Genomic DNA, 26,602 nt, shown 5'->3' with positions numbered 1-26,602 from the left:
CAACCAATAAAAAACTTGGAAATAATTACATACAGACATAGAGCTACACTCTACAACACTCATAATGGCAAATTAGAGATAGAAATTAGAGTATAGGCTGAAAATAAGACAAAAATACATATATGAATCATGGCACCCACTATCATATTGCCTTGATTCAAGAAAATCCATCATACAACTAGCCGTGATCAAGAATGATGATCGATACATGAGAAAGATACACAATACCTCTTCAGGTCACATTTTTCAACTACCTACAAACTACACTTCACGAGACATACAACTTCATGAGGCATTTAAAGACCGCTTTACACAGGAAATAGTAAAGGCTAAGGCTCTAAACTATGCGAATGAAAACATAGTGTGTCAGGCCAATGGCTAACATCACCTTCTTTACACAATGTGTTCAATTACAATTTATATGACTTCTATGCTTCTTGTGCTCCTTCATGCTTTAGACTCTCGAATTAGCAATTATGTTAATGTCACATGACTTCCCCTATGCTAGTGATGTTCAAATAAATTGTTTGCTTTCTAACCCCTTTGTGACATATTTCTCAGCTTGTTTTCTTCAATCACCATTCCCACCCTTGCTTAGTGGGCTTTCTCTTGTTAATGACAATGTAGGTTCTCTTTTTCTTTTAGTTTGGCCCTTCTCAAGAGTTATGTTGGGTCAATTTGTGTGGGCTTTAGCATTGCAAAGCTTAAAGAGGTTCTTCAACATGACCCTATGTGCAACCAAGGTAATTGATCTAGTGACATCATGGAGTCTCGATAGTGTACTATCCTAATTATGGATGTGGCACTCAAAGAGGCTACATAGGGTGCTTCAAGGGATACCACATATGAATGTGCAAGCAAATATCCTTGGAATGCTCACAATATAAAGCAAATGGGAAGTCCCAAATCTTTATTCCAATTTTCACCTTGGTGCTCAATAAGAGTTTTCAAGTATTTTTGGGTTTCTTTCTATTGACACGTAGACTAAAAGGTTTATATTTTTTTATTTTTAAAAAACATTTGAACCTTAACCTTCACGCTTTTACCTTGCTAAAAATCAAATCTTCATTCAATTCAAAAATCCAAATAGACAAGCAACGAATCGGCTGATTCTCAACTTGCTTATCTTAGGCTAATCCCTGCAACGTTTCAGAGTGCAAGCTCCTATCTTGCTACTTGGCATAGAGAGTATGCGCCTAGTTGCTCGATTCGATGGCTCCATGATCCTTGCAATAATTCTCAAGCAAACTCCACCTCCATTCCCTCAAATTGCCTTGCAAGCTCTAAGAAGAAGAAGAAGAAGAATAAGCAAGAGCTTCTCCACATCAGTCTCTCACTTTGCCTCACACACACTCCCTCTCACAAGCAAGAAGCCAGAAGAGAGCTTATAATATTACACACTACAAGAATGAGATTATCCATTCACTTTTTAGTATTTATACATGGGATTTTGAGTTTGGGCTTTCACTGAAGTTGGGTGCTTGTCTCTCCTATTTGGCTCTTTGCCAATCCTTTCTAGTTTATACATACATATTTAGACTACATTGACCATCACAAAAGTGAATGAAAGCTAGTGCTTGCACCTATGGGTCTTTTTGTCTAGTAGAAAATATTACAATGTATATGGGTGTTATGCCCGGGACACTCAAATTAATATTACAATTAATTGTATGACTGTGGATATTGACAAAAAAATATACATTGTGTCTTTTTCTTGATTTACACTTCTCTTCGCTTTTGCTGCCTTTGTCCATCTTTGCCGATTTGCTCTATCATTTTGCTATTAATAGTGTGTTGCCTTTTGCCGTCAATGTCAGTTAGGCATGTGTAGTTGTGAGACTTTTTCTCCTCTACCTATGTGATGGAATCTGTTTGTGATCCTAGCTCTCGGTGTTTCTTTCCTATTTTGCTCCTCCTTGGCTAGTGTATCTAAAGTCGCTCTATTGTAGCAACTTGTGTGTTAAGTTCTTTTAGTGCTCCATCATTGGTAGTCTTTTAAGTGGTCGATTTTCTGATTACCCTTGGTTAATGTGCAAACATGTTGCTTATTTGATAACTCGGACCAAAGTTTTATTGATGTAAAGCAACAATGCTTTGAAAAGCTTGAGAATATCACTTAGCAACTATTGATCAATGAGGTGAAATATAAATCACTTGTGTTACAAGGTGAAATGTTCTTTTTCTCGATTGTCGATTGTGGTAGCCAGGATGATTGCCATTGCAAGGGTGGGGCAGGTTACAAAAATTAACCACTAATCCCTAATTTGGCGAGTTTTACTTCTGTTTCTGACAAGGACGAGAAGGATGACGCGTGCGAGTTACAAGATCCCTTCGTAACTGACGCGCGAGCTACAGACATGGCCAGCAGAAGGGTGAAGCTGGTTTATCTGACAGACAAGCTCCTCAAGGCAAAGCTGCTGAGTAAGAAACCAGTGTGGTTCGAACCAATCATCAAGTAACGCTCGCAATCTTTCGCTTTCCAACTCGTCTTGCCCTTGTTAATCTATCATGGTTGTGCTTGCATGAGAGGTTAACATTTTGAGTCTTTTATGGTTGTGCTTGCATGAAAGGTTAACATTTTGAGTCTTTTATGTTAGAAATGCTGAATTCATAGGTCCCTTGTACCTTATCCTTTTGGAACTCTCTGGGTGTACCATCTGGGCCTGAATTCAGGTCTTTGTAGATCTGATGCACGATGCATTTGTCTGAAAATCCTGTAGCCAGGGTACTTGGCGTCTAAAGGACCGTGATTAGATGTATGTAGTCATCTGTAGAAAGTAATAGTAACAAGAGTGCTTATGGTACGAACGATGTACAGAGGAAGGAAGTGAAGCCAGGCAAGACTGTTTGCATCTACTGGCTGGCTGACCTGATTTAATCATTGAATTATCAGATGGTGGCTTACGAGATTGCCATCTACTTGCTTTCTTTCATAGCCAAAATTTCAACAGACACGAGCTTTTCACTGAGCAGGAAATCTTACAAATAGCCCAACATTCTTGCTAAAGAAGCATTAGGAAAAGTCCCTTTGCATTGTGTAGGGATGAAACTACCAACAATGCTGTGTACAATTGTACGATGGGTGTGTGGGAGATGACATCGGAAGAGGAACACTCCAGCAAGAAGAAATGATGAAGGCTATGAAGAGAGAACTCAGCTGAATAGTAGATGAAAGCTGAATACAATGATCAGCCCCTCCACATGCTACAATGTGTAGCTGCAGTGAGGAAAGTGTGAAGGCATGTGCCATGAAGTGATGCTGACCAACTAACAAGTGTGCCTATAAATAGGCAAAAAATCCTGAAAATACTATTGTGTGGTGTAACCGTGAAGAAACCCTCAAAATATTTGTGGGTGGCCGTCAGGGCCAAAAAGATGGACGAGGCCCAAAAATATGAACAACAAATAACAAATCACAAGTGAACAAAATAAGTGGATTGAGATAGAGCTTAATATGCCCCTTGTTGACTCAATGTAGGACCCACAAGCAAGGGACACCGTCTTGATTATTTCCAAAATGCTACATAGAAGTAGGAGCAATAGAAGTGGAAACAAAAGTATGGACTTGTGTACTTTGCGCCGAAGTAGAACGAGGGGTTGTGAAGGATGGTATGTACATTGGTGGGCCTATGCAAATCAGCTAGGCTATAGGCCAAGCACGGTCATTCACTTTGTGTAAACTATGTCCTATGCCATAGATTTTAGAGGATCGAGAGCCTACTGCAATTGAGGAGGTTTTGACATAGGATGTTGGACAGCACGCTATGTAAGAGAAGCTCAAGGCCATCAAGGGTAATGGGACTTGGAAGTTGGTTTTGCTTCCAGGCAAGCATAAGGTGATATGTGGTCTATAGGACCAAATACTTGGCTGATGGCACGTTGGACAAGCATAAAGCTAGGCTTGTTACTAGGGCATTTGCACTACAAGCAAGATTGCATTATTCAATACGAGGAGCTTTGACATTCAGTCTGTCATGTGTTTTGATAGAGGAGATAGCTCTAGTTAGAGCATGCATATTTTTTTCAGTTGGATTTGGGAGTGTTTACACTAGTTAGTTATTTTCTAGCTTAGTACGTCTCTTTTTTAGTGGGTATAGATTGCGTTTGCACTCGCTGACATGGTACAAACAACATTTATGATGATGATCAACATTTTCTTGATTGCAGCTCATCAACATATTTATAGTAGGAGCAGGTCGGCGAGATTTGGTTGTTTTTGGCCATCTATAGCTAGCCTCCACACTTGACTAGTCATTCACAGGTTCTTCCTTTGCAGGTTTTAATACATTATGATGTACAAGAACTCTTCTACATCTTTTAGTGCTGCGTTCTGTCATCAACTTGATCCGGTCCCCTCATTGATATCTTGGGCTGCGTGCACGGACTTATTAGTCCTCTTTTGTATTCAACTTTCATTCAATTCAATGCAGATTTTCTCCTTCAATTCTCTTCCTTTGTTGCAATCTTTCTCTTCCCTCATCTCTCCATGTTCGTGTTTCCTCTTCGATTGTGCACTCTCATATACTATTCGGGCTATCTTGGCTCTTGCAGTTTATTGTCATTGCCGTGTTTACTTGATGGACGTGAAGTTTGCATTCTTTAATGGTGTCCTGGAGGAGGAGAGATATGGATCAGCCTTCGCGCTTTTGTACGCTTGGAAAGAAGGACCACGTTTGTGAAAGACTCTTAGTATCTTCCTTGAGAGTGGGATAATACTATGAAGTGGCATTTTGGGCCCCTTGAAACGAGATGGGAAAACAACGTTTTGGCATTCTCTGAGTGGATGGCTAGTTTCACGCTTGTCTTCTTTGCAATCATTTTCTCCTTTTGCTCAAGTCTCAGTACCTTCTCCAGCATCCCTCCCCTCCTGCATCCCTCCCCTCCCGCATCCCTACGCTCCCCCCTCTCCTCTCCTCCTCCTCCTCCTTTCTTCTTCTCCTTTCTTCTTTCCTTCTTTTTTTCTTCCCTCCTACTTTCCTTCTAAGTTCTTCTATCCATCCTTCTCCTCCTCCTCCTCCTAAGTTCTTAATTTCTTTCCCATTACCTAAGCTCTTAACCTTAAGACTTAGCCTTAAAGCTCTTTCAACTTTCATTCTTTTTCTTCTTCCACATTTAAAGTTCCGACCTTGGAGTTTCTAAGTTTTAATCATTGTGCCAAATCCATTTTGGAGGCACCTCACTTCAATTAAGGGATATAAGGGCTACGTGTGAAGAAAGTACCCTAACACAAAAACACAAATAACGCCGTACGACAAAGTATAGATCGATAGAAGAACACAGTTAGGGTTAGGGTAAATCAGAGACAATGAACATAGAGAATGGATGAAATGATATCACTATTGAATATACAATGCTCATGTAGTAAACATACTATGCAGTGAATGAATACTGTACCTCAAACTCCTGTATCTCAAGGATCAAGGCATGGGTAATGAGTTGGGGAGTGTATTGTACTCCGAACGGATCCCGAATCGTAGTAAGGCGGCTTCCGTGTGTCAAATACTGGCAAACACAGCAAAGGAAGGTTGGGTATGATGCAAACGGTAGTGTAGGAGAGAGAAAGACTAAAAACGTTGGCTGCAAGAGAGAGAAAACAGCAAACGTAGACTGTAGGAGAGAGAGAGAGACTAAAAACTGCAGGAAAAACCAGCAGCAATAGTCAGCATGCTGAATCAGCTTCGAATAGTGTGTGCTAGGTTGGAAACAAGCACTGTGAAGAAAACTGCTAGGGTTTGCTTTGAGAATACACAAAGTGTATGACCACGACAGAAACACAAAGAGACAGATACAGACACAGAGGGCAAAACTCAAACCCTAAACGCAAAACTCAAAACTCAAACACAGAAACTCAAACACAAATAGAAAAAGTGAGAGAGAGAGAACACAACTCTGAAGTGAATGAATGCTGTAAATGAATGTAAGAGTGTACAGTGTGCTCAAGGGCAGAGCAATGTCCGAGTGTGAGGTCCACCGGAGACGGATCCCAAATTTGTGACTACCAGTCGGAGTGCAGGAGTGCTGAATAGTGAATGGCAGTAGGTTGGTCGCTAAAACGTAGCTGTCTCGAGGCTGGAAACTGGTAAACGTAGCAATGTACCACCGATCGGAGGCTGAAAACTGTGCAAAGGCGGTTGTAAAAGCAGGCTAAAATAGTGTTTGATGTGACTGGCGATGACTGGATGATTAGATCGCAGCAGATGATGATGTCGCCAACAGCTGACGTCAACATGGATGAAAGCGCCAGTAGCAAGAGCAAACATGGATGGAGTGCCATCAATCTCGAGGACTGGACAACCACATGGGAGGAGGTTGATGGCTGAAATGTACACGTGGAGTGAGAAAACTTGCACAAACAGAATTAGGCTGAATGGGATAGCTTGTCTATTTATAGATGTGTAAGGGTGCCCCAAAAATTAGGGTTTTCACTAAACTCTCTCGAACCGCTCTCCGTTTTAGGGTTTCAATTGAACTCTCTTGAACCACTCTCCGTTTTAGGGTTTTACTCTAAAAAGCATTTTTTAAGTGTATTTTGGGGCTGTTTAAGAGGCTAATCAGCAAGTAATGCATGTTTTAGCTCAACATCCTCTCTCAGGCCTAAAATTGAGCCGAAAGGTTAGGCCAACCACTATGATGTTTATTGATCGCAAGGCGTCTCATCCCAAAGCAGCCAGGGCATCGGACAAAGGGTACATGTTGGCTGCCCAATGGCCTACCAAGACTACAGAGGCGATGGCTATCTTACCAAGGGAATCCAAGTAGTCACCCCAGAGAGGACAGGGCATTGGACAAAGGATGCACGTCGGCTGCCCAGTGGCCTACCAAGCTCTACAAAGGCAGATGGAACTACATGGAACTTTTTTAAAATTATAAGTGAAGTGAAATTTTATGGGATGCAGCCGATTGAGTAATAGTGACCTAGAAGACGGGAGTAGGGAGGGTACACCCAACACATGACAAAACAGTACAAGCTTACCCATCCACTTAGGGTGTCAATGACGAGGAAAAAATAGGGGATGAGGTATCCATGTGATGAAGGAGTATGGTGGTGTGGTGACAACAGTCGTCGGTGGAAACAACTTAGGATCCGCTCAAGTGGTGCTTTGCACAATGAGATGCAAAGTATGCTACATGCTGAAGAATGCTCATGCAGCAGGTGCCACTTTGACAGTGTCCCTCGTGGGGAAATTGTTAACTTGCCCAAGCGCCCTAGTACAAAGATAATGAAATCATGCAATGCAAAGGGTAAGGTACAACAGGGGGAAGAAGTTGATGTCGAAGACAAAGTGCTGAAGCCTGTAGAATACCAAGAAGGGTAGGAACCCCCTCTCAACCTGGATGTAGATGCCAAAGAAGGAAGAGGAGTTTGATGTCGGTCTTCATATGGTGCCGAGAACCATAAGAAATGAAAGAAGATGAAGTGGATGAAGCACCTTGCTAGAAGAGCAAGGTAGAAGTCATTGCCAGGATAGCATCGAGAGAGTTGCTGCATGGTCCGCCTTGGGAGGGGAAACCGCCATGCTGGAAGAAGAGCAAGTACTCCTAGGATGATGAAACCATGAAAGGAACAATGCGCATCCCCATGTCTCTAGCTCAGGTAGGACCAAAGCAATTTGCAAGTTAGCCCTGTTAGCCAGTCATTTCCTGGATAGTGAGTACGACAGTGCCATGTCAGCAGGCGCCACATCAGCACCTACAGTCGGACAGTTTTTACTGCAATCGGCTGCATTAAATGTAGCCGACCTGGTGTAGTTATTTTCTATTTTTTGGCTATTTATAGCCAGTTCGTGGCACACTCGAGCATTCATTATTTCAGATTCTGATCTTGAGATTTGTTGGCTGAGACAGACTGTGCTCGGGCTGACGGAGATTGAGGTCATTAAGTCGGAGACATACGCATATATTTTCTATGCCCCCTTGTGTATTTCTGCACTCTTATACAGCATACTACACCGCAGATTTTCTGCGTTTACACTGTCTCCTTTTCTCTCTCTTCTCTTTGTGTTCACTCTCTCTCAGTCTTTGTCCTACTCTTCCGTATCATTGCACTCTGACATGGTATCAGAGCGGTGAAGATGGACTGAGTGAGGGCTGAACCTATTTGAAGAGGAGATTTCAGCGCGACACAAGGCTGCGTTTCCAAGATTCGAGGGCGAGTGGGAGGGCTGCGCATTGGATCAAGGCTGAAGCGAGCGTGGGCGTGCTTGAAAGGAGTCTAATCAGTGAATTTGCTGCAGGTTATTGCTGTTCGAAGGGGAGGAAGGCTGTGTTTGAGGCCTTCCATTGCAGATTTTACCTTTTCATCGTCTCCGGCGGGTAAAGCAAATTTGGGCAGCGGAGGAATCAACCCTAGAAGGCTGCGTTTTCATAGTCAGAGGGGGCTGATTTTGCGTTATGCAGGTATTGCAGGTTAACATGTCTACAGAGACTAATTTGGAGTTCCAGGCGATCATGGACAGGAAGGTGCTTGTCCTACCAGCTCTTCCATCGGATCAAAAGTTTGATGGTGACAATTACCGCATCTGGCGGGTGATGATGTTGGCCATTTTGGAGTCTTATGATTTGGCGGAACTGGTGATGGAGGAGATTAACAAGCCCTCGGTGAGGGATGAGTCCAAACTCTCTTCTAATGCTCGTGGGGAGTTGACCAAGGCCCAGTCTCATTGGGACAAATTGAATGCCAGGATTCGATCTTTTTTGTTTCTATCTTGCACCACAGCCGTGATCGCTCACATTGAGCACTTGATGGTGGCTCGAGAGATATGGTTGGAGTTCGATTAGATGTACAACCGGATGACCTTGATGAAGAGGGTTTCTTTGGAGGTGCAGATGTGGACTTTGTCCGTGACTAAGTTTTCTTCTCTTCGGAAAGACATCAACAAGTTTCGGCAGCTTCAGATGCAGGTTCAAAATGCGGGAAAGCCTATTTCCTTTGAAGACATGGCGATCACTTTACTATCCTAGTTGCCGCCACGATTCGGTACTTTTTATTCTGCTCTTATTGCATCAGGGCGGGAGTCGACTCTTCGGTGGGAAGAGTTGGCTCCTATGCTCTTGGACCAGGAGGAACAATTGAAGGGATAGAATGCTTTCAAATCCGAGGCATTGGTTGGTCAAGCCTCTCAGAAGAAGGGGAAGGACCAAAAGAAGGAGGAGGAGGACAACAAATCCAAGAAGGACAAGGAGAAGGAACCGACTTGCCATTTTTGTGGAAAGACCGGTCACTGGAAGAAGGATTGCCCCGACAAAGACAAGAAGGATACCAAGAAGAAGGACACGAAGGATTCTGGAGCGGTGGTTGCACCCTCATCAGCTGCTTTTCTACACTTAGCAGTCATTGAGGACTCTATGTCAAAGACTTCTGATGTTGCGATGACAGCTCCCCAGGCTCAAGAGTGGATTGTGGATAGTGGTGCCTTACGGCACATGACTCCTTCTTCCATTGGTGTTGTCCATTTGCGACCTTCGCGTGGGCAGATTCTCATTGGAGACAGCTCTTCTGTGTCTATTGTTGCGCGGGGTGAGATGCAGCTTATTCCAAATGGACATGGTGGTACCCACACCTCTGAGGTGTTGCATGTGCCAGGTTTGGGGTATCATTTCCTTTCGGTCCATAAGATTTGTGCTCTTGGCCTCTTGGTGGAGTTTGACAGTGATACTGTTCGAGTCCTTGATCGTGGATCGAGGAAGGTTCTCTCTGTAGGGTATAAGGAGAATGGCGTCTACAAATTGAAGTCTTCTTCAGCTCTTACTTCTCTTCTTCTTACTTCTCAGACACAGTCCGAGTTATAGCATGCTTGGTTTGGCCACCTGAACTACGAGTACCTTCGGAAGGTGTCGCGAGGGTTGTTTGTCCGAGGATTGCCGGACATTGTGGTGAGCCATCAGCCATGTGTCTCTTGCATTCGTGGGAAACTGCATTGGGATGCGATTCCCAACAAAGCTTCTAGGTGGTCTACTTTACCCATGGAGCTTGTATCTACAGATCTTTGTGGCTCGATGAGAGTCAAGTCCCTGAAGGGGAGCTTGTACTTCGTGTTGATCTTAGATGACTACATTAGAATGACTTGGGCCTATTTCTTGACTTTGAAGTCGGAGGCGTTCTCTTACTTCAAGGATTGGTTTCTCTTTAAAGAGAACCGTTCTGGCTGGCGGACTGAAGACCTTGTCTTCAGACAAGGGAGATGAATTTATGTCTAATAAGTTTGCTCATTTTTGTGTAGATAGGGGCATTCACCAGGAGTTTGCTAACACCAACACTCCCCAAGAGAATGGCATTTTGGAGCGGAAGAACCGAAGTGTGATCAAGATGGCACGCACCATGATGGAGCATTGACAGACACCTCAGTATCTGTGGGCCGAGGCAGTGGCTACCGCAGTTTACATCCTCAATCGATCTCCCACTTCGGTTGTTGACAAGATGACACCTTTTGAGGCTTAGTTCGGGACTAAGCCTGATGTCTCTTATTTCAGGATCTTTGGGTGTGACGCTTATGTGCACATTCCGAAGACGCAGCGTGATAAGTTCGAGGTAGCTTCCCGACGATAGGTTTTTGTTGGCTACAGCTCTCAGTCCCAAGGTTATCGTTTGTTTGATCCCGTCAAGCGGGATGTCTACACAAGCCGAGATGTGCAGTTCGTGGAAGTACCGGCCACAGAAGGGAGTGAGGAGCACCCCGTCGTTGGAGATCCAGGGGAGAATTGGGCTCCCGAGACAGTTCCTTTGAAGCTAGAGCCTCTTGATGGAGATTCTTTTTCTGATTCAGAGTCTTCTCTTCCACCGGTAACCCCCGAGGAGCTTCCGCCGGTGGATGTTTCTAAGTCTTCAGTAGATGGAGAGCGATGGGGAGAGGTTTGTCCTCCTTGTTGGGCCGGTGACACACTCCGAGATTCAGGGATCGAGGGGGTCCCCGAGGAGTGGGAACCGCAGGATGGACCGTAGAGGTCACGGAGGAGCCAGACACATTCTTCGGAGTTTGTTTGCTCCAACTATTGTTTGCTGACTCGTGTTATGCAGGATCGAGAGCCCACTTCAGTGAAGGAGGCTTTGCAGTTTGATCATTGGCGGAAGGCCATGGAAGCCGAGTTGGAGGCTATTGAGAGGAATGGCACTTGGTCTCTTGTGCCTTGTCTCTCTCACAAGAAGGTGATTGGTGTCAAGTGGGTCTTCAAGACCAAGCACCTTAGGGATGGTTCTTTGGACAAGCACAAGGCTCGCCTTGTTACTAAAGGTTTTGCTCAATGCCTAGGCATTGATTTCCATGATACTTTTGCCCCCCACTACTCGTATGGCGACTATTCGAGCTGTTCTTGCCTTGGCTGGCCATAGGAGATGGCCTATTTATCAGTTGGATGTGAAGTCGGCCTTTCTTAATGGTGACTTACAGAAGGAGATCTATGTTGAGCAGCCTCTGGCTTTGGATCCTCGGATGGGAAAGTTTACAGGTTGAAGAAGGCCTTGTATGGCCTCAAGCAAGCTCCGCGTGTATGGAACGAGAAGATTGACTCCTTTCTTCAGTCGAAGTTGGGATATCGGCGCTCCAAGGCCGATCCGCAGCTTTATGTACACACTTTCGAGGTTGGTCGTGTGTTGTTTATGTTATATGTTGATGATTTGATTCTGATAGGGGATTATGTACAGAAGGTCCGAGAGACCAAGATAGCTTTACATCAGGCATTCGAGATGACAGATTTGGGGCTTCTTCATTTCTTCTTGGGTCACGAGATTTATCAGTCTCAGAGGGGGATTTTCATCTCTCAGCAGAGGTACATTGAGGAGCTCTTGCTGACTTTTGATATGGAGACTTGTCGGCCCATTACTACTCCTATGGATCCGAATTGGAAGGCCACTTCACACTCAGATTCTCCCGTGATGGATGCTTCACGCTACCGTCAGTTGATTGGATCCTTGATTTGGCTTCTCAACACTCGCGTTGATCTTTGTTTTGTTGTGGGTCTTTTGGCAGGGTTCATGACTGAACCCAACAGGTGCATTGGCAGGCTGCCCTGAGAATTCTTTGGTATTTGAGGGAGACCTCTGACTTAGGGATTTCTTATCCCGCAGGTATAGATGCTTCTTTGATCTTGTTCTTGCAGGTTGGAGTGACTCGGATTGGGCTGGCGATGTGGACCACCAACGGTCTACTACAAGCTACTGTTTTACCTTGGGTACATGTGTTATCTCTTGGAGTAGCAAGAAGCAGCCCATGGTAGCCCTTTCTTCTACTGAGGCGGAGTATCGAGCTGGGTCTTCCACCACATGTGAGGTTGTGTGGCTTCGGAGATTGTTGGAGGAGCTTGGCTTCCCCTAGATTCGTCCTACTCTTCTACGGTGCGACAATGAGAGTTGCATTGTCTTGGTACAGAATCCTGTATTCCATGCCCGGACGAAGCACATTGAGATCCAGTATCACTTCATTCGGGAGAAGCTTCTAGATGGGACCATTGATGTGAAGTATTGCAAGACGGAGGATAATCTTGCAGATTTGTTTACGAAGGCGCTTCCCCAGGCTCTTCTTTGGCAGCATTCCAGATCCCTCAGTCTTTTGACCTGTCTAGTATCTGAGAGGCATGTTAGCCAGTCATTTTTTAGACAGTGAGTACGGCAGTGCCATGTTAGTAGGTGCCATGTCAGCACCTGCAGTCGGAGAGTTTTTTTACTGCAGTCGACTGCATTTAATGCAGCCGACATGATGCAGTTATTTCCTATTTTTTGGCTATTTATAGCCAGTTCGTGGCACACTCCAGCATTCATTATTTCAGATTCTGATCTTGAGATCTGTTGGCTGAGATAGACTGTGCTCGGGCTGACGGAGATCGAGGACATCAAGTCGGAGACATACGTAGATATTTCCTCTGCCCCCTTGTGTATTTCTACACTCTTATACAGCATACTACACCGCAGATTTTCTGCGTTTACACTATCTCCTTCTCTCTCTCTTTCTCTTCTCTCTGTGTTCACTCTCTCTCAGTCTTTGTCCTACGCTTCCGCATCGCTGCACTTTGACAAGCCCTACATTGAAAGACAAAACCTTGCAAAAGAGATGAGAATATGCAAACATAGAGGTTAGTGGTGAGATGCTCCAAAGCAAAATAGAACAGAAAGAAAATCTAACTCAAAATAAATGCAATGAATGTGTATGTGTGAGTAAATGCAGCGGAAGACAAAATAATGGAAAAGCTAAGAACAATGAATCCTATGGGCCCGACTCTAAGAGTGAAAAATGAATGCTAGACGGACCTAGGGTATTCGAAAGGACGTAGAGACATGCTACTCTAAGAAGGTGGTTACCATCGCGTACGTCCAGTAGCAAGGCTTCGCCAAGGGAACGCCTGATGAGGTGGGGAGGAATGTGAGATAGATGCATGAAGTGCAACAGGATCGAAACCTGCAGACCGATCAGCCAGTCCCTTAGGGGTAGTGAAAGAGATGGGCTGTTGAGGCTGTACTTGAGCCACATGTCCAGCAGCAACGGTGGGTGTTGAAGGAGCAGATGAAGCAGGAGCGGAAGGTGTAGCCCCACTGGATTGTGCAGTCGCAACGGTCTGCTGAGGCTTTTTAGGTGAAAGACCTTGGGCCTTGGAGCGACACTCCTCGTCCACATGGCCTGCTCTCTGGCAGTGTGTGCAAAACCGGTTTCTCTTAGGGAGTTGTTGCCAGATAAGTCTAGATTCTTTGGTTCCATTTGAGGAAGAGGAGTCACCCTTTGATTGGCTTACCTTCGCATCTTGCGAGTTCTTGCCATTGGTGGTTTTCCCTCTCGAAGAAGAGGCAACCAACCCCCTCTGCTTTGAATAAGGCTTTGATGAGGATTTCTTGTGGACTTGATCATGCGGCCCTGCGTAACGCAAGAATTGGCACTCAAACTTGTAGAAAGTTGGCAAATGAGGTTGAGAGATGATGTGTTGAATGAAATTAAAGTATTTTTCGGGCAACTTTTTCAAGAAGAATGCAACCTGATTGTCATCTGACTTTGGAGAGCCAGTAGTGGCGAACTCGGCAAGTAACCGCCTATATTCAGCCAGCTTGACTTTCAGATTATCCCCTTCCTTAATAGAGAACTCTTGAAGCTCAAAGTTGAGATTGATGTGCCGAGTATGATCATCTGCAGCATAGTGGTCGAGAAGGTGACTCCAACACTCTGATGCGAGTGGGAAGAGCTGCAGCTGAGAGTGAAACTTAGGAAGCAATCCTTGCATCAGCTCAACATTGGCTGTGGTATTGCGGGCTCTCCATTGACAAATGTAATCAGGGTGAGCTAGTCGAGGGTCCGACATAGGCTCTAGACCAATGACAAGGTCCCAAAGACCTTGAGACTCAAGCACTTATTGCATGAAATTAGACCAAGTGGTGAAATTTGACCCGTTAAAATGTGTCTTGTTCGTGAAGGCATTCTTGGCCATTGAAACAGGAGTGGTAGTGCTCGAAGATGGATAGTGTGAAAAAGTGTAGTGGGGGTAGGATGGGGGAGTGTAGTACACTTGGGAATGGGCCCCAGAGTGCCCACCAGACATGTGGGTAGTGTGCAAGGTGGATACATAGGTAGGGATGGGCTGACTAGGTATGGGCATGGTAGCCATATGAGAAACCCAAGGAGATGGGATGGGAACATGGGGAGCAGAAGATGGAAATCCCTGCATAGGTGTAACCCAAGGAGAGTGTGAAGTGCACCATAAGCTGAGGATGGAAACCCCTACGTATGAGTGGTCATGTGAGATGTGAAGTTGGGGATAGTGAGAGGGATGTCCATCACAGTCGACCCAGGAGTTATGGGTGTTCTCCTTTGCTGAAAGGTGAGAGACATTGTGTTATAGGGTGGCATTCCCCCTAACAAAGTACCATGGTGTAAAGAGGTAGAGAAGGGGTAAGAGAAGGAGGTGGTAGGAGTGGAGATGGAAGGTCCAACACCTAGGGTGTGTGAGGCAGATGTGGAGTGTAATCTAACGTTTTGGAAAGATGATGAGAGGTGATCAAGGTGTGATATAGAAGAGAGTGGGATGGGAGGGAAGTGAGAAGTGTGTGTGATATGCTCAAATGAAACAGAAGCTGTAGATGTACCTGAATTTCGTTTGCTTCATGAGCCCCCTCTATTGAAGTTCACATGCGCAAAGCCATCTGGATCCTGTATCTCAAAAGAAAAAATAGGCGAGGGTTTTGATTTATGCAACACAAAAGAATTGTACAAACTTGACATTGGACCTGGCTGGGATGATGAAGATGGATCGCTAGACGTTCCGAATGCCATATGTTCTCCATGATCGGAGAGGTGGCCAGCCTCAGCAACCGGTCCGGATGTGGTAGCAAAACTGGTAGGAGGGATGTAAACATCATCGTACTTATTGCGATAGTACTTCTCAAAGTCCTTCTTTGTCATGTTAGTGAAATCTAGTGAAGTTGGAGTGTTGTCCTTCTCACTGAGTCCCTTAGTACCTCGAAATGGCGTTTTCAGACTGCCGAAACAGACCGGCCGTTTCGGACTGAAACGGAAATGGTAGACCGGCGTTTCGGCATCCTGCGGTCCGTTTCGGGACACTCCAGCTCCTGCCACCGCTGCCGCCGCCGCCTCCTCCTCCTCCTCGTCTTCTTCTTCCTCTTCCTCTTCCTCTTCCTCTCTTTTCTTCTTCTTCCTCTTCCTCTTCTTCTTCTTCCTCTTCCTCTTCCTCTTCCTCTTCTTCTTCTTCTTCTTACTCTTCTTCTTCTTCCTCTTCCTCTTCCTCTCTCTTCCTCCTCTTCTTCTCCTTCTTCTTCTTTCCCCCATTAGTCTTTATTGCTTCCTCTTCTTCCTCTTCCTCCTCTTCTTCGTCTTCGTCTTTGTCTTTCTCTTCCGCATCCTTATCCTCATCCTCCTCTTCTTCTTCTTCTTCTTCCTCTTCCTCTTCTTCCCCCCATTAGCCTTTACTTCTTCCTCTTCCTACTCTTCTTCGTTTCCTTCCTCTTTCTCTTCCTCTTCTTCTTTTTCTTCCCCCCACGTTGGATTCATATTGGAGACACGTCACTCCATTAAAGGGATATGAGGGCTCCGGCGGTGCAACTATTGTGGATTGGAGAATTCAGGGAGTGTAACACGCGTGAAAGACCACTTGGCATGCATTCCCAACAAAGACATTAGGCCTTGTTATCCAGACTACAGTTGCCAGTTGTTCATTGATGTTTTTACTTATTACTCAGTAGTTACTAGAGTCTAGAGACTAGTACAGAGTGCTCAGTGCTCACTGGACGCTGGAGTTTTAACTAATTATTCACATGACATAGTTACATGTATCATTGTATCTTGATTTCACTTATTATGCATCTTGATTCTTGTTCCATTGTTCTTGATGTCAGTCTCCATTGTTCTTGATGCCAGTCTTCACTGCTCTATAGATCATAGATGATTTAGGAGTCATAAATTATAATTTATTTGTTGCCTTCAGTTTTGAAAATTGAGTCTTAATTGTGTTAAGCTGTCTTAAGTTTCAATCATTAAGTCTTAACCCTTCAATCTTCACTCGTGAGTCGTGATATGTGTAATGAATCATGATTTCAATCATATAACATGGACTCAAAAGTTTTATAAAATTTGGGTACATATTATTGTAGGCATTGATATATTTACATATCCACATAATACTATATTTATTTTAGTGTACAATCCGAAATGCCGTTTCCCCGTTTCCAAAATTTGGCCGAAACTCCGAAACTCTGGTTTTTCCCGTTTCCGTTTCCCCCGTTTCCGAAACTCCCCCGTACTATGCTGAGTCCATAATGCCATCTCAGGGCCTCCAATGATGGAGAAGCCTGATAAGACATCATAGGAATTGGAGAAGAAGGTGTCTTGGACATTGTGATTCGGGTACGAGTCATATTGTGTGCCTCGCACAAAGACTAGCTCTCCACAATATCCGCAGGATACTCTTTACAAGAGCACCGGCTCTGATACCATGTGAAGAAAACTGCTAGGGTTTGCACTGAGGACATGCAGAGTGTACGACCACGACAGAAACACAAAGAGATAGGCACAGACATAGAGGGCAAAACTCAAAATTAAATGCAAAACTCAAAACTCAAACCCTAAACGCAAAACTCAAAAACTCAAATTCTAAATGCTAAACTCGCAAATCAAACACAGAAACTCAAACACAAACAGAAGAAGGGAGAGAGAGAACACAACTCTGAAGTGAATGAATGCTGTAAATGAATGTAAGAGTGTACAGCGTGCTCAAGTGTAAACGCCCCGAACAACGTAGTATGCTTAACAATTATGATATTCGCTTGTTTTCGAGATTTAATATAAAAGAGAATGAACACTTAAAGCTGAAAATGAAAATTACTCACAAAATTACAGCCATGAAAATGTAAAAGTAATGGAGACAAGATTGAGGGTTGAAGATGGGCAAAACCCCCCCCCCTCCCCCCCCCCGAAGGAATGTATTTTTGCTCAACCCAAGTCCCTTAGGGAAGAGCTCAGTTACAATCAACCTGAGAGTGAGGGAAGTAATTCTCACTCTCACAAGATCATGCAAAGATGTACAAACACACATGCATTATCTATTATGCAATGATAAGAACTGATTTCTTTATAGTATGAGAGAAGAAAGAGGGGAAATCAGCCTTTCTCCATCGTTGAACAGTAGTACATGGATAGGGCTTGCTTCTTGTTGCTAAAATGGAAGAAAGAGCTTGAGAAGGAGGTACTGTAATGAATTTACAGGCTTGCTGTCCTGTAAAACAGCAGTGATAGAAGAGGGAATATGGAGGAATTTGATAATGGAGAAGTGCGGGATGATGATGGGGATGGATGGGGCCAGTTTTTGGCTATCTGTGGGTGCTGTACATGAGTTTACAGCAAAGAAAAATGATGCTGAATGAAGAAAAACGAGCTCTTATTTATACGAGAGGGAAGAGCTAGTACAAAAGGGGAAAGTGGAGTAGCACAAGACAAGTGTCCAGCCACATGTCATGAGATGTGACAAGTGGTGGGACACTTGGAAACTTGTGTGACAAGTGTCTTGACACTTGTCTCTTCTCTATGGCCTTCCTTTTTGGGCTGAATACTGTCAAGAATAGAAACAACCAAATTTAGTAAGCACAGTCAGAGTACAGAGCTTACTATTTTTCAGAATGACATCTCTATTTGTTAGGACTAGCATTTTTAGGCTAATTCGAGGCTCCTAAAATTTAGGGATCTCCTAAAATTTAGGGACCCCCCCAATATGAGTGTCATATGAAAGCTTTTTCCGTGTACATCGCAAAAACGGTATCAGAATCTTCATGTGACTTTCCTATGCAAAGAAATGTGCATTTCAAGCTTTCAGCCCACACATGCACATTATACAAGCATTTCATGATCATGCCATCTTGTTGATTGTAACTGTCTGTTCTGGTGAATCTAGCCCACACTTCAAGGCATCAACCTTTTCTGTGTGCAAGTCTAACCCTGATATGCGTGAGTTCTGGTCACAGGCGCCCAATCGGGCCATATAGGTGGAAGTGTGAACTATCTTTTCTCTAACCCACCACGTGGGTCCACCATAACCTGTGACCACTCATCAGTGGCCAGCTCCAATGCACTTTTCTTTATATCTAATTAGTGCAAAGGAAATAAATTTAATAAATCATTATATAGACAAATTAATGAAAAAGGATACAAATTCTGTTTCTATAGAGTTGTGACAGCCCTCTGGCTTTTATTCAGCTGTCCTCAGCTGAAAAGCTTCTTGATATGGCTGAAGAATGTTTGGGTAATCCTTCATGAATTTTTCATCTACCCACTGTGCATCTGTTGTGGGTAGATTCTTGAATTTTAGTAAGAATTTTCGTGTCACAAGGCCACTTCTCGTGGTTCGATCCTTGTGAAACAAAATCTGTTCAGGTTCCAAGAGTTGCTCTGTTTCTTCAACTTCTGGGGGATCTTCAGTAATGGGTTCCTTTGGTTCTGGTCCTATGTAAGGTTTTAGCAAACTTATATGAAAAGCATTGTGTATTTTCCAATGAGCAGGAAGCTCCAGTCGATAAGAAACTTCATTTATTTTCTCAATCACTTTGAAGGGTCCAAAGTATCTACTGGAGAGCTTTGGAAAAGATGAATTTTGACCGGAACCTTGTTTGAGCTTGCTTTTATCAAACTTTAGCAAGACATATTGACCTTTTTCAAAAGCCAAAGGTCTTCTTCGTTTATCTGCTTGCTTCTTTTGTCGCTCTTGGGCAACTTTGATAGTGGCTCGAACTTGATCCATTGCGGTTTTTAAATCTGAAGCAAACTCATCAGCAGCAAAAATCTTATCTTTAGTGCGAATAATTGGAGGAGGAATCACTTTACCCTGTACTATTTTATTTGGAGCTTTCCCTGTGGATGAGTGCACTGTATTGTTGTAAGCAAACTCCAATAATGGAATATATTTCTCCCATTGTGACTTATGTTCACTAACATAAGCTTTCAACATATCCAAAAGAGTGAGATTCATCACCTCTGTTTGGCCGTCAGTTTGAGGATGAAAAGTTGAGGAGAACTTTAAAGTGGTTCCCAAATTCTCAAATAAAGCACACCAAAAGTTACTTGTGAATTTGGAGTCTCTATCTGAAATGATCTCAGAAGGCATACCATGTAATCTGAAGATTTGTTGAATGAAAAGTCTTGCATCTTGTGCGGATTTCAATGTTTTATGACATGGAATAAAATGTGATTGTTTGCTGAATCTATCAATTATGACCCAAATCATATCATGACCTTGAGGTGTTCTTGGAATACCTGAGATGAAATCCATTGTGATAGATTCCGATGGATCTTTGGGCACTGGAAGAGGTTGCAACAATCCTGGAATCTTCTGCCTATCATATTTGGATTTTTGGCATACCAGACAAGCCTCAATGAAGTTATGTGTATCTCTTCGTAATGTTGGCCAATAAAAGTAGCTCTCAATTGCACTTAGAGTGGCTGCCCTCCCTCTATGCCCTGCATAAGGGGGTTCATGACTTTCTTTAAGCACCTTTTGTCGAACAGGAAGAGTGACACAAAGGCGATTGTTCATGAAAAGGTAACCGTCTTTGATGGAATAATCTGGATGAGAACCTCCTTGCTGTAAATTTGACCAAATTGCTGGAAAATCAGTATCTTCATCATAAGTATTCTTCATCGTTTGAAAATCTTCATGATGAGTCACTGTAATAGTTGCAATGCGAGGCACTCTAGAAAGTGCATCAGCAACTTTCCCTGGAGTGTACATAATTTGAAAATGAAACATAGACAAGAAATTTTCCCATCTTGCATGTTTCTCCTGCAAATGCTTTTGAGTCTTGAAACACTTCAAGCTTTGATGATCAGTTTTAATAAGGAATTCATTGCCTAAAAGATAATGTTTCCATATCTTTAAAGCATGAACCACTGCTAAGAGCTCCTTTTCATAAATGTCATACCTTTTCTCCACATCATTTAGACGGCGGCTTTCAAAGGCTACGGCATGGCCTTCTTGATTTAGCACTGCACCAATACAATCACCGCAAGCATCTGCTTCCATCACAAATGGTTTTACCAGATCTGGAATGATAAGAACAGGTCTAGAAGTAAGAGCTGTTTTCAGCCTTGTGAAGGCTGCCTTCTCTTTTTCCTTCCATTGGAAAGAGATCTTCTTCTTTGTAAGGTCATGAAGTGGAGAAGCCATATGTGCAAAATGCTTGATGAAGCGGCGGTAATAAGAGCATAAGCTAACAAACGATCGCACCTCATGTACATCATGAAGATGAGGCCATTCTTGGATTATCCTGATCTTTTTAGGATCCATCTGAATCCCTTCAGAAGAGATGACATGCCCAAGGTAATTTATTTTATGCATGAAAAATTCACTCTTTTTACCATTTACCAAGAGTTGATTTTGTTGAAGTAATTGTAGAACAATTTCCAAGTGTTGATGATGCTCCTCTTCATTCTTGCTAAAGACAAGAATATCATCAAAGAAAGTACCGACATATTGTCGATGCTCTCTAAAGATGCGCTCCATCATTTGATTAAAGGTGGCTGGTGCATTGGTTAATCCGAAAGGAACCACCAAGAATTCATAAAGATCGTATGAAGTGCGGAAAGCAGTTTTGTGTACATCTTGTGGTATTACCCTAATTTGATGATAACCACTCTTTAGATCAATGCGGCTGAAAACCTTTGAGCCTCCTAGACGATCCAAAATGTCGTCAATTCTAGGAATAGGAAACCGATTCTTCACAGTGATTTTGTTGAGGGCTCGATAATCAATGCACATCCCGAATGTGCCATCTTTCTTTTGAACAAGAAGAACCGGTGAACAAAATGGTGAGCTACTTGGCCTAATTAGCCTACGGTTGAGTAGGTCTTTGACTTGCTTTCTGATTTCTTCTTGTTGAGGACGGCTCACATGGTATGGTGCTATATTAGGAGGAGAACTGCCCGGGATAATATCAATATGATGGTCTTCTGGCCTTTCTGGGGGAAGCTGATAAGGAAGATTTTCCGAAAAACAATCTTTATACTTTTCCAAGAGCTGAAGTCGCTCTTGGTTTTTAGCATTCATATTATCTTTTACATCAGTGACATAAAGCAAACAACATTGAACACAATCCTTAATTGCTCTAGAGACTTGCATATGGCTTACCATAGGTATGGTGTCTCCAGAAACTCCAGCTTGGATCTCGTACTTCTTGCCTTTGTTGGTGAGTTCTACCTTCTTTTTCTGAGAGAAGATGGTTGAATCTACTCTATGATTCCAGGGCATGCCAAGAATCACATCGGAACCATCAAGGTCTCCGATACAGAAGGTATCTTCGTCACTGTAGCCTTGAATTTGAAACTTGAGCTTGCCAATGTAGGGTGTCACAGTCTTCACTGTGTCACCTTCATCAGCATTTAAAGCTTGGCGAACTTCTGCCGGAGTGTCCATCTCTTCATTCTTTAATCCAAGCTCTTTAGCTAATTGCAAGGAAATGATATTTTCATTCGCCCCAAGATCTATCAAGAATAGTGCTTGCTTACCTTGCAACTGTCCCCAAGCTTTTAATAATTTGCGCGTCTCTGGAGTGTGAGTTGTGTTTGCAACTATATCACTGATAGCATTGATTTTCACTGGCGACTTAGGCTTGTTGTCAGAAACCTTGCTTTGTCCCTTGTTTGGACATTGCTTCGCTATGTGGCCTGTTTGTCCACATTTAAAGCACTTCCCTTCTTTCATGAAGCATTGCTTTTCTTCTTCGGAAAGTTGCTTTGCTTGTGGGTATAGATTGGAGCGAAATTGAGAAGCATTAGGAGGTGCATAGGGCTTCATCTTCTTTTGATTTGATGGCTACTTTTGCCGCTGTTTTTGTCCTTTATTTGGGGCTGAATACTCCTCATCATCAACTACTCTCTTCTTATCATTCTTTTGGAATGATTTGTTGCCATTGTGCTCCATTTCCCATGTCTCAGCATGGTCAATGAGTTCCCCGAGACTAGAACAATGATAATGATTAAGAGCAGTACGAAGTTTAAAATGCAAACCTCCTTGAAACTTCCTAAGCTTTTCCGAACTGTTGATCTTCTTGAAATGTTGGACCTTCAAAAGTAGCTCCCAAAATCTCTTGGTATAGTCACCAAGTGACTCATTTTTCCTTTGCCAAAGCCGATTCCATTCCATTTTTACATCTCTTTTGAAATGAACAGGAAGAAATTGGCTTTGTATCATGCGAACAAAGGACCGCCATGATTTTGGGGCAGCATGATCATATTCCAACCCCGTCCACCAAGTATGGGCTAAGTCGGTTAAATGTAAAGCTGCAAACTTAATCTTTTCTTTTTCTTTATAGTTGTCACGACCATACAAAATTTGAAATCGACGAATAAACTTCAGAAGAAGATCGGGATTTCGGGAACCATCATACATACTGAACTTGATCTTCTTTTCAAGTTGAGATAGTGACTTAGTCTTCTTCTTCTTCTTATGCCTTCGTCCATGCCCGGATCTTGAGGTTGAAGATGATGAAGTACTTGATGGGGATGAAGATGGAGACGAGGGTGAAGAATGTCGACGCCTTTGACGATGATGAGGTCTTCCACGAGAAGGGTGTGACTCTTCGTCACTAGAAGAGGGTCCATCAGAGTAGGCGCCAGATTGTCAGAGTGCAGCGGTGCGGAAGCGTAGGACTGAGAGAGAAAGAACGCAGAGAGAGAAGGGAGAGAAAGAGACAGTGTACACTGAAGATCTGCTGTATAAAGAATGCTGAATACAAAGATATACACGGGCGCAGTGCGCTGGACTGCGTGTCTCCACCTCGACGATGCGACCTGCTGTCCACCTCGAAGTCTGCTGCAGTCTGCACTGTCTGCTGTCAGAAATCTGCGAACAGAGACAGAGATCTGCACGGCACCGGTCTGTAATCTGCGACAGAGAATGAATGCCAGACTGCTGAAAACGTCAGCAATAAATAGGCGAAAATCTGCCTAGGATGGGGCGCCAAAATAAGACGCAGCCTGATAAAAATCAGCTGCAGGCAGTCGGACTGCCACGTGGCAGTCCGACTGCACAGTCCGACTGTGCAGCTGGACTGTGCAGCTGCTGCCTGCTGCTGCCTGCCTGAAACAGGCTATGATCTCTGACACCCCCTCTCAGAGCCTGGACAGGGCAGAAGCCTGAGGGATCTGGAATGTTGCCGAAGTAGAGCCTGAGAAAGCGCCTTCGTAAACAAATCCGCAAGATTATCCTCCGTCTTGCAATACTCCACAGTGATGGTCTCATCCAAAAGCTTTTCTCGGATGAAGTGGTACTGGATCTCAATGTGCTTCGTCCGGGCATGAAAAACAGGATTCCTCGCCAAGGCAATGCAACTCTCATTGTCACATCGCAGCAATGTAGGACGAGTCTGGGGGCACCCAAGCTCCTCCAACAGTCTCCGAAGCCACACAACCTCGCATGTGGTGGAAGACGCGGCCCGATACTCCGCCTCAGTAGACGAAAGGGCTACCGTGGGCTGCTTCTTGCTACTCCAAGAAATAACACCTGCACCCAAAGTAAAGCAGTAACCTGTTGTAGACCGCCTGTGGTCCACGTCACCGGCCCAATCCGAGTCGCTGCAACCTGCAAGTACAAGATCTGACCCATCTGTCCCTGCGGGGTAATGAATCCCCAAATCAGACGTCCCCCTCAGATACCGAAGTATCCTCTGAGCAGGCTGCCAATGCACCGTCTTAGGTTCACTCATGAACCCTGCCAAGAGCCCAACAGCAAAACATAGATCAACCCTGGTGTTGAGAAGCCAAATCAAAGACCCTATCAACTGTCGATAGCGGGAAGCATCCGCCAAAGGAGAAGCTGAGTGGGAAGTGGCCTTCCAGTTCGGATCCATAGGAGTAGAGAGGGCCCGACAATCATCCATCTCAAAAGACACCAAGAGCTCCTGTACATATCTCTGTTGGGAGAGAAAGATCCCCCTCTGAGACTGAAAAATCTCATGTCCTAAAAAGAAATGGAGTAGCCCCAAATCCGTCATCTCGAACGTCCGATGTAAAGCTGACTTTGTCTCCTGGACCTGCTGTGCATCATCACCTGTGACAATCAAATCATCAACATATAATACAAACAGCACACAACCATCCTCGGAAGTGTGAACATACAGCTGCGGATCGGCCTTGGACCGCCGATATCCCAACTGAGTCTGGAGGAACGAATCAATCTTCTCGTTCCAAGCTCGCGGGGCCTGCTTGAGACCATACAGGGCCTTCTTCAACCTGTAGACTTTCCCATCGGAAGAACCAAAGCCAGGAGGCTGCTCAACGTAGATCTCCTCCTTCAAATCACCATTCAGGAAGGCCGACTTCACATCCAACTGATAAACAGGCCATCTCCTATGGCCAGCCAAAGCAAGAACAGCTCTAATGGTTGCCATACGAGCTGTAGGGGCAAAGGTGTCATGACAGTCAATCCTTGGGCGCTGGGCAAAACCCTTAGCAACAAGGCGAGCCTTGTGCTTATCCAAAGTACCATCACTGAGATATTTGGTCTTGAAGACCCACTTGACTCCAATCACCTTCTTCTTCGGGGGGCGTGGCACAAGTGACCAAGTGCCATTCCTCTCAATAGCCTCCAACTCAGCTTCCATAGCTTTCTTCCATGGGGCGGACTGTAAAGCCTCCTTCACGGAGGTGGGCTCTCGATCGTGCATAACTCGGGACATCAAACAATAATTGGAGCAAACAAGCTCCGAAGAATGCGCCTGGTGCCTCCGTGACCGCCGCGGACCATCCTGCGGTCCCCACTCCTCAGGAACCCCCTCGATCCCTGAATCACGGAGTGTGTCACGGGCCCAGCGAGGAGGAGGCCGAACCTCCCCTCGTCGTTCTCCATCAGTAGAAGACTCTGGAATGTCCACCGGTGGTAACTCCTCAGAAGGATCCGGTGGAACAGTAGACTCTGTGTCAGAAACAGAATCATAATCAAACGGCACAGGCTCCAGTGGAACTGTAGAAGGAGCCAAACTCTCCCCTGGATCTCCAAGAACGGGATGCTCCTCCCCCGTTGAAGAAGCCGGAACCTCCACAAACCGCACATCACGGCTAGTATATACATCCCGCTTGACGGGATCATAGAGTCGGTAGCCTTGGGACTGGGAGCTGTAGCCAACAAATACCTGTTTGCGGGAAGCCGCTTCGAATTTGTCACGGTGACCTTTGGGAATGTGAACATAGGCATCACACCCAAAGACCCGAAAGTAAGAAACATCTGGCTTCGATCCAAAATACGCCTCAAATGGAGTCATCCCTTCCACGGCCGAAGTAGGAGATCGGTTAAGGATGTGGACTGCAGTAGCCACAGCCTCGGCCCACAGAACCTGGGGGGTCTGTCGGTGCTCCATCATGGTGCGCGCCATCTCGATCACACTGCGGTTCTTCCGTTCGAGAATACCATTTTCTTGTGGAGTATTCGTATTGGCAAACTCCTGGTGAATTCCTCTATCTGCACAAAACCGAGCAAATTCATTAGAGACAAATTCACCTCCCTTGTCGGATCGCAAGGTCTTCAACTTCCGGCCTGATCGGTTCTCCTCAAAGAGAAGCCAATCCTTGAAGTGCGAGAAAGCTTCTGATTTTAGTGCCAAAAAATAGGCCCACGTCATCCTGCTATAGTCATCCACGATCAGCATGAAGTACGAGCTCCCACGCAGGGACTCAGTCCTCATAGGGCCACAGAGATCCGTAGATACTAACTCCATCGGTGAAGTAGACCGCCGCGAAGCGGTGTGGGGAATGGCATCCCTATGCTGCTTCCCCCTTATGCAGGAGACACATGGCTGCTGGCTCACCACTATATCCGGCAACCCTCGAACAAGCTGTCCCCGTGACGCCTTCCGAAGATAGTCATAGTTCAGGTGACCAAACCTAGCATGCCATAATTCAGACTGTGACTGTGAGGTAAGAAGAAGAGTAGAGAGGGCAGTGGAAGACTTCAGTTTGTAAATGCCGTTCTCCTCATATCCACATGATAGAACCTTCCTCGACTCACGATCAAGGACTCGCACTGTAGAACTGTCAAACTCCACCAGAAGACTAAGGGAACAAATCTTATGGACTGAAAGGAGATGGTACCCCAATCCTGGTACATGCAAAACCTCTGAGGTATGGGTGCCACCTCGTCCATC

The 26,602-nt window shown here is 44.5% G+C and overlaps 1 protein-coding gene across 1 annotated transcript in view; it reads left to right on the top strand.

The window, feature by feature from the left end:
- Positions 1 to 2,177: 2,177 nt before the first annotated feature.
- The window catches only part of LOC148021295 (uncharacterized), a 58,986-nt gene continuing 34,561 nt past the window's right edge, over positions 2,178 to 26,602 (top strand). The window contains exon 1 of the mRNA XM_087699160.1: positions 2,178 to 2,455. Within this exon, the coding sequence (XP_087555286.1) occupies positions 2,358 to 2,455 (98 nt within the window). The 5' untranslated portion in view covers positions 2,178 to 2,357. The remainder of the gene's footprint in view (positions 2,456 to 26,602) is intronic.

The sequence above is a fragment of the Lygodium microphyllum genome, chromosome 18 (assembly GCF_053477565.2).
Source record: "Lygodium microphyllum isolate KBCC chromosome 18, Lygodium_microphyllum_v1.1.10, whole genome shotgun sequence".
Lineage (NCBI taxonomy): Eukaryota > Viridiplantae > Streptophyta > Polypodiopsida > Schizaeales > Lygodiaceae > Lygodium > Lygodium microphyllum.
This window is presented reverse-complemented; position numbering and strand designations above follow the sequence as displayed.